The sequence below is a fragment of the Tachysurus fulvidraco genome, chromosome 8 (genome assembly GCF_022655615.1).
Source record: "Tachysurus fulvidraco isolate hzauxx_2018 chromosome 8, HZAU_PFXX_2.0, whole genome shotgun sequence".
Taxonomy (NCBI): Eukaryota; Metazoa; Chordata; class Actinopteri; order Siluriformes; family Bagridae; genus Tachysurus; species Tachysurus fulvidraco.
The window spans coordinates 2,844,819-2,852,999 of NC_062525.1; the positions used below are offsets into that span (position 1 = coordinate 2,844,819).

The 8,181-nt window shown below is 40.1% G+C and overlaps 1 protein-coding gene across 6 annotated transcripts in view; it reads left to right on the forward strand.

Moving 5' to 3' along the window:
* The first annotated feature begins 5,518 nt into the window (after positions 1–5,518).
* Positions 5,519–8,181, forward strand: part of odad2 (outer dynein arm docking complex subunit 2) — a 78,390-nt gene continuing 75,727 nt past the window's right edge. For 5 of the 6 annotated variants that reach the window (XM_047817405.1, XM_047817404.1, XM_047817402.1 and 2 more), the window contains exons 1-2: positions 5,519–5,637; positions 7,423–7,662. In XM_047817405.1, the coding sequence (XP_047673361.1) occupies positions 7,436–7,662 (227 nt within the window). In that variant the 5' untranslated portion in view covers positions 5,519–5,637; positions 7,423–7,435. Of the gene's footprint in view, positions 5,638–7,422; positions 7,663–8,181 lie in introns of those variants that run through there. The other variant, XM_047817406.1, reaches the window with a different exon arrangement.

Genomic DNA, 8,181 nt, shown 5'->3' on the forward strand with positions numbered 1-8,181 from the left:
AGCATAGGAGTTATATACAGCTAATCTAAACTTACTAGCAAGCTTGAAAACATGACGTTAATTATTATCCTGTAGCTAAAATAGCCATCCAGCTAGTTAATATTAAGCTATTTATTATATAATTATCACTTGTGTACAGAGGTGGGAAGTAACGGGAGTAAAAATACTTCCTTACTGTACTTAAGTACATTTTTCTGGTATCAGTACTTTACTCCACTATTTACAGCTTTTTACTTTTACTCATTACATTTTTACACACATATCTGTACTTTTTACTTCTTACATTTTCAAAACGGACTCGTTATTACATTTAGTATTATTCCTTCTCATTGAGCGTTGTTTCCAGCCTATCATCCTATCATCGTGCGGCTTTTTCCCCATGTGACTGGTGTACTGTATTATTTACTGGCTATCAGACATAGACTAAGGATAGCGGAGCTAACAATGAGCAGCGTCTACAAAAGGAATGGCTAATGTTCATTCAGACGGAGTCACCGATGTTAAAATACCTAACAACGAGGACATTCCTGAACACACATGGCCATATATGAGGGAGATGTTTGTAATAATCGGCGTTAAAAAGGATTCCTGGCGAATGCGTTGCGAATTGTGTCAACCAGGGGCTTTGTATATATATATATATATATATATATATATATATATATATATATATATATATATATATATATATATATAAACATGACGTCCAGTTACCAGCATGACACTAAACAGGTAGTAGTATCGGTGACTTTTTACTTAAGTACATGTCAGAGCCCATACTTGTTTACTTTAACTTAGTGTAGTAACTAGAGTGTAGTCACTACTTCTACTTTTACTGGAGTCTTTTAAAGAATGAGTATCTGTACTTCTACTTGAGTAAAGGATGTGTGTACTTTTGCCACCTTTGCTTGTGTATAATTAGCCTGGTTTGCATTGGACCTGTTGACTAGTGTATATTTGTTATAACACTAGCTAACATTTGGCTAATTATCATCTAATCAAAAGCATTAATCAAGCTGGATTTCGTTAATGGTCATGATGCAAACTGGTGAAAGTTTTGGGGAAACTTTATATATTTGGAAATGTAAATAAAGTAAGCAGATAAACCAGCACCGGTCACTTTTTTTTCTTTATTATAGCTGAAGGCTAAAAATGATCCGTGATTCGTTTCATTTGACTCGGCTCACCAAACGTAGTCGATTCTTTCGACTCGCATACCACTCGCTGTGTTTTTTTTTTTTGTTTTGTTTTTTTCTGCCAAAAAAAAAAAAAAAACACAGCGAGTGGTATGCAAGTCGAAAGAATCGACTACGTTTGGTGAGCTGAGTCAAATGAGATGACTCACTGATAATTTTTGTTTCTTTATTATAGCTGAAGGCTAAAAATGATCCGTGAGTCGTTTCATTTGACTCGGCTCACCAAACGTAATCGATTCTTTCGACTCGCATACCACTCGCTGTGTTTTTTTTTTTCTGCCAAAAAAAAAGTCAGTATTTCGATTCGCAGTCGTTCTTCTTTGTCTAGCTTTGACTAAAACGATCATTTTCGACCGTCATGTTTTTCCTCTCCACGTATTACTCATATAGTCACATGTGGAAAATCTTGTCATCGCATCTGAAATGTGTGTGTGATTTTTCCATAAGGAAAGGATTAATATTATTTTTAAACTGATAAATGGGAAAAACTGAAAAGGTCTCTGGGTTCAACTCCAGTGAGTGAAGGACAGAAACCTAAATATTAAACATTTCTTATAATCGCGTTTCCATTTTTTAACGATATCGGTGTTGAGAACGCGGCCGAGTTTAACCCCTGATCGACAGAGAGACAGCTGAAAGAGATCACTACGTTGTCCGGTATCTTGTTCATAGCGAGTAAATCTTATGCCGTCTGTCTCATAAGTGTGTCTTTAAAAGTGTGTGAGTGAAGTAACATGGAGGAACATGCAGACCTCTGCAGCTGTAAGTCCCCTATTAAAGAGAGACATGTCCAGGACCTCATGTCTCCCTGTGCATTAAACCATCTCTCTCACACACACACACACACACTCCGGTTCCGTGTTTAACGAGTGTGTGACGAGCCTCGCAGATGTTCGTTACGATCGATCGTCATCGGTTTTGCTTCAGCCATTTCTTCTTTCCCTCTTCATCACTCCCCATGTGTTTCACTTCCTCGTTAATGGGCTGTTTGTAGACCAGCGAGGACGGACGTAATCACGGCCTGCGTGCTTTAACGCAGAGTGGGTGTGTTGTAAATCTTCCACAGCGAGCTGCATGATCGGTGACCCGGCCTCTGACTCGGCCTTTCCGGTTTGTTTGTCGAGTCGAGTCGAGTGTGAGTAGGAGGCAGTGATGGATTAGGGAAAAGAGCAAGCAGGTGCTTTAGACCGCAGCCTGCTTGTGTTTACGCTCAGAGAAAACTCTGGTGAACCAGATCACAGTGCTTAAACATCTCGGTGTTTAAATCCTAACAATTAGTTAGTGCTAACGTCGATGTGTACTGTAGTGCTCTGGCTTTTTATTCTTCCCTACTCTAGGGGCAGTGGTGGCTCAAGTAGTTAAGGCTCTGGGTTGTTGATCAGAGGATCAACGTTTGAGCCTCAATACTGACAAGCTGCCACTGTTGGGCCCTTGAGCGAGGCCCTTAACCCTCAATGTTCCAGTGGTGACGTATCGTGCTAAAGGTAGCGTCACTATTCATTTTAAAAACAATCCTGACTTCTCCCCTACCATGTAATGGTCTGGATCGACCACTGTTGATATGGTACAGCCTGTACGACTATACAGTATATAGGTGAGTGCAAAAGTTTGTTGGCATCGAATGAGTGGGAAAAACAGATGTTCCGCCAGTTTATAATTTATACACGAAGTCATCGGTGGTGTCCTTCAACATCCGTCAGAGTAATAACAGACATTAATAATAAAAACACAAACAAGATACAAACTTTTGAGCATTCATTCATTCATTCATTCATTCATCCATCTTCTACCGCTTATCCGAACTTCTCAGGTCACGGGGAGCCTGTGCCTATCTCGGGCGTCATCGGGCATCGAGGCAGGATACACCCTGGACGGAGTGCCAACCCATCACAGGGCACACACACACTCACACACTACGGACAATTTTCCAGAGATGCCAATCAACCTACCATGCATGTCTTTGGACCGGGGAGGAAACCGGAGTACCCGGAGGAAACCCCCGAGGCACGGGGAGAACATGCAAACTCCACACACACAAGGCGGAGGCGGGAATCGAACCCCCGACCCTGGCGGTGTGAGGCGAACATGCTAACCGCTAAGCCACCGTGCCTCCCCACTTTTGAACATATTATACAATTTTTATTGTTTCTTCACTAATATTCTAGACACAACTTATTCGAACATTTCGGTGACGTCTAATGACATAACGACAAGGAAAACAAACCCGCTACCAAGATGCTAAATACATGATGTTTTCCAATAAGGATTTGTAAACTTTCGCACTCAACTGTGTACACACAGAGGTTTTGTGCAGTGTTTACGGGTAACGAACCAGACCGGTCCTCTTTTCTGTGTGTGATGTGTTGGATGGAAAGGAAAGCGAGCGTTTGTCTGTAAATTGTTGAATGGAGGGTGAAGAGTGACGAGCTCAGGCCTTCGAGCTTCAGTCAGTCGTTTTATTGGCTTTGACGGTATCTTTTGCTGGCGCTCTTTTCCACACTGCCATCTTTCCAAACAGCTTGGTTCGGGCCAGAAAGCCTACAATAAGATCAACACGACTGATTTACACACCGCTCGCTCAGCCAGGGATAAAAGAGTGGGGTTTTGCAAAGTCGAATGAAAACATGTCTGGACTATGAGTGTAAATCAAAGTCTGGGCGCACACACACACACACACACACACACACACACACACACACACACACACACACACACACACACACACACACACACACACACACACACACACAGACTTGCTGTTCGGTGAACATTTGCATCATTAGTTGTACGCCTGCATTAACCACCGCTGTGGCTTTGGGGTCTGAAAACGAGCAGTATGACTCAGGAAACCGAGTACAGAAATGCTGAAGACCAGATCAAAGCCTTATACTACTGCTTATTTTCTTTCTTCCTCTATCTGGAAGGAGAAAAACAGCTCTTTCCCTCTAATTACACGGCCTTGTCTAGGGCTACGTTTATCTGGGATGGATTTGGTGGTACCTGTATTTCATCTTGTTGGACAGTTTTGATTAAGTGAATATAAAACATCTTTTCTTTCCTGATGAAATAATGCGTCACTGACTTCGCTAAGCGCTCAGGGTCCTGTGCAAATACTTTTCTCTTCACAGCAGTTATATAATCAGCAAAACAACTGATTTCACTTCCTTCCCTAATGGAGAAAGACCTGTGCACTGAAATGAGAAACTTTTACAAAACAAATGCAAAACTAAATCTACATATCGCTCACCGGTCCTCTTCCTCTGTTCTAGGTCTGTTTTAGAGTGTTCTATGGCTTCATCTCGACCACACAGCTTTCCCAGAACTCAATGCTGTGTTCGCTATATGATCTGAATCGACTTATTTTTGAAAACCTAAACAGTCTCTGGTTAATCGTGGAGGTGTTTCTGCTTATCAAGCAAACCGTGTATGTTTGTGAAGAGAAACTTTAACGTTTTAAACATGTACAGATTTTCATGCTTTAATGTATATGGAGCTGAAGAAGTTGAATTGTGAATATGTTGCTTTGAAGGGTATAAACAATATAAATGAAGATTCAGCCATGGCCATAAATGAAAAGTAATAGTAATGTTGTAAAATTCATTCGTTCATTTTCTACCGCTTATCTGAACTTCTCAGGTCACGGGGAGCCTGTGTCTATCTCAGGCGTCATCGGGCATCGAGGCAGGATACACCCTGGATGGAGTGCCAACCCATCACAGGACACACACACACTCTCATTCACACACACACTACGGACAATTTTCCAGAGATGCCAATCAACCTACCATGCATGTCTTTGGACCGGGGGAGGAAACCGGAGTACCCGGAGGAAACCCCCGAGGCACGGGGAGAACATGCAAACTCCGCACACACAAGGCGGAGGTGGGAATCGAACCCCCGACCCTGGAGGTGTGAGGCGAACGTGCTAACCACCAAGCCACTGCGCCCTGTAATATTTATATCATGTAATATAAAATAATAACATTTTTATAACTGAATGAATCAATGAAACATTTGTATAACTTTATTAAATTGTTTAATATACTGCTTCTTATGTAAGTCACAATACTAGACAATGTTGTTATTGTTAATATGTTCTAAATTATTATTATATATCATTATAACAGCACTAACTACAAAAACGTTCCTAAATGATGTTGTAATGATTTTTTTTTTTACCTCATATTTATTTTTAACGTTTACTTTTATAATGAAATAACAAAAATAATGGATTATCCTTAACTTTCAGTACTGACAGCGACAATAGATTCTACAACGCTTTTCAGAACGGAACCTTTTTGACCCTTTTTCGTTTGTCGGTTGTTTGGTCGTCTCCTAGCAACCGCATCGCGTGCACGGTAACCATAGCGACGGAGCGCTCGAGCGGCTGAAACTCAGACGTTTGTAAAGTGTTGCTGCGTTTAAGGCGTGTTTTATTCGGGTAAGTAATAAATGGTGAAAATACACCTTTTTATTTGCTGTACGGTATTTAAACAGTGGCTTGTGGGTATCTCAGATGATTAGTTAGTGTATAAAGGTATAAGGTTAATCAGCGACGCCATTAAACTGATTCACTGTCAGCAAAGTGGGAGAATCCATTTGATTTGTTTATTGGGGGGGGGGTCCTGATTCACCTGTTTAAACACTCACAAAGAGAGTAAAAGCAAAGCTGTTCGTTTTTAAACAAGATTTATTATTGAAATGTCAGATTAGTCATTAAGTTACAGTGGTATTTATTTTAAAGTAGCACAAACAGCTTTTAAATGACACTTAAAAACCCCTACAACGGACCGTACCATTGTTTTTATCGTTAATTATTCAGAAGTTTGTGGCTGAAATGACACCAAATGATTGAGTGTAATAAAGTAAAAGTGTTTAATCATCTCTAAACCACATGAACTAATATACAGCACTCTTGTTATACACACTGTGCATTTTAATACATTACTGACTACATTAGAACCCTAAGGTGCAGGATGACGTCACTTTGTTTAGTGTTTTATTTTATTTTATTTATTTTTTTATTTATCCTTTAATTTTATTTTTTACCAGGAATACTCCCATCGAGATAAAAAAAAATCTCTTCTACCAGGGAGTCGTGGCCAAAATGGCAGCACACAAAGTTTCACACAAAAATATTGCAAGACAAACGATACAAAAAAGTCCTGTCCAGCACTCAGAACTAAGAAAATATATAAATAAGTAAAACAAGAACGCGATTCTGTCAAACGAGACACCGAAAGGTTTCTAAAAGTATTTAAAGATGGGAGCACATCTAGCATCAAAATACTCTGCATTTCATTCCATAATCTAGGTGCATAAAGAAAAGACAGTTTTACCAAACTCAGAGTATGATCTAAGCACAGTTAAAAGTCATTTAAAGAATTATACATGTTTTATTATTAAATAAAAAGTCCACCTGGAAATACACTGAATATATTTCTCACTTGAGGTCCTGGGTGATGATGGTTCCCATGTAGCGGAAGGAGCCCGCAGTTATGACATGTCACAAAGAGTGACAGGGGTGGGAGGGGCTGGGTTCTTCCTAAAATCTACCACAATCTCCGATGTTTTCTGTGCAATGAGCTCCAGGTTGTTCCTGCTGCAGCAGGTCACCAGGTGGTTAATCTCCTTCCTGTAAGCAGACTCATCCTCAGAGATGAGCCCAATGAGGGTGGTGTCATCCACAAGCTTTAAAAGTGTGACAGTTTGGTGATTGGAGGTGCAGCTGTTGGTATAAAGGGAGAGGAGCAGAGGGGAAAGAACACAGTCTTGGGGCGAGACAGTATTTATAGTCCAGTTGCTGCTGTATTTATATTATTCCCTGTGTAACGTTAGAGTGCTGCTGAGGTCACTGGGAGACGTTTGTATTATTATTATTATTATTATTATTATTATTATTATTATTATTATTATTATTATTATTATAGTAGTTGTTGTTGTTGTTGTTGTTGTTGTTGTTGTTGTTGTTGTTGTTGTTGTTAGAGACTCAGCACAGTTTATTAGTGATGTACAAGCAGTGGGAATTTACCTGAAAGCTTTGGAAGTGATGTGGAGGTGAGAGTGTGGACATGATAAAAGATTAAAGCACCGCCGCATGGCTTTCTTCAGACAGAGATGAAATAATGGCTGAATGGTTTTCTTTAAACGTTTAGTAAACAGTGGACATCGTTGATGACTAAAATGCAGATTGCTCAGAGTGATTCTTTTTCCTTTTAAACCACAGAGCTTCTGTGACGATGGGTTTGGCTCTCACACGATCACTTCAGTGGAGCAGACCTGATTACTCAGGTACCTCCAAGCTGGAGGACACGGCACTGAACGAGACTTTACTGAAACACATCGTTCACTTCGTGGAGCAGTTTAGCAACAAGCATCCGCACGATGACACGCTACCATTTACTGAGCCTCTGCAGTGGAAGACCTCGCTGCAACCTGCTGATTTTCAGTCCGAATACAACATCAGGTAGATTAACACCAGCAGTCAAGCATAAGAGATGGATGTAAAAATATTGGCACCCCCAAATGCAATGCATAATAATAATAATGCTTCATTCATTTGGTGCTGCACCTATATAGTTATGAGATTATTACTTAAAGATACCAGACATTTTAAAAACATTAGACTCATGCATAAGATTATGAATATTAACACATTATAATAAAAAAATGTTGTGCTACATTTAATTTGGATTAAAAAAAATTAAACACAGCTATGGCTGCTGTTCTTTTTAAGGAAATGGAGAACATTACTAGAGAACGTTTTTAGTACACACACACACAAACACACACACACAGGCACGCACGCACGCACACATGCATACACACACACACACACACACACAAACACACACACACACCAATATGGATGTGAATATATCAGAAGGACATTCCCTACCATTACCTACCTCACGAATAAAACGTTCTGTATCCGCCACAGAACCCTAGAACAGTGAACCTCAGAGCTGACACAGATGCTCTTTTA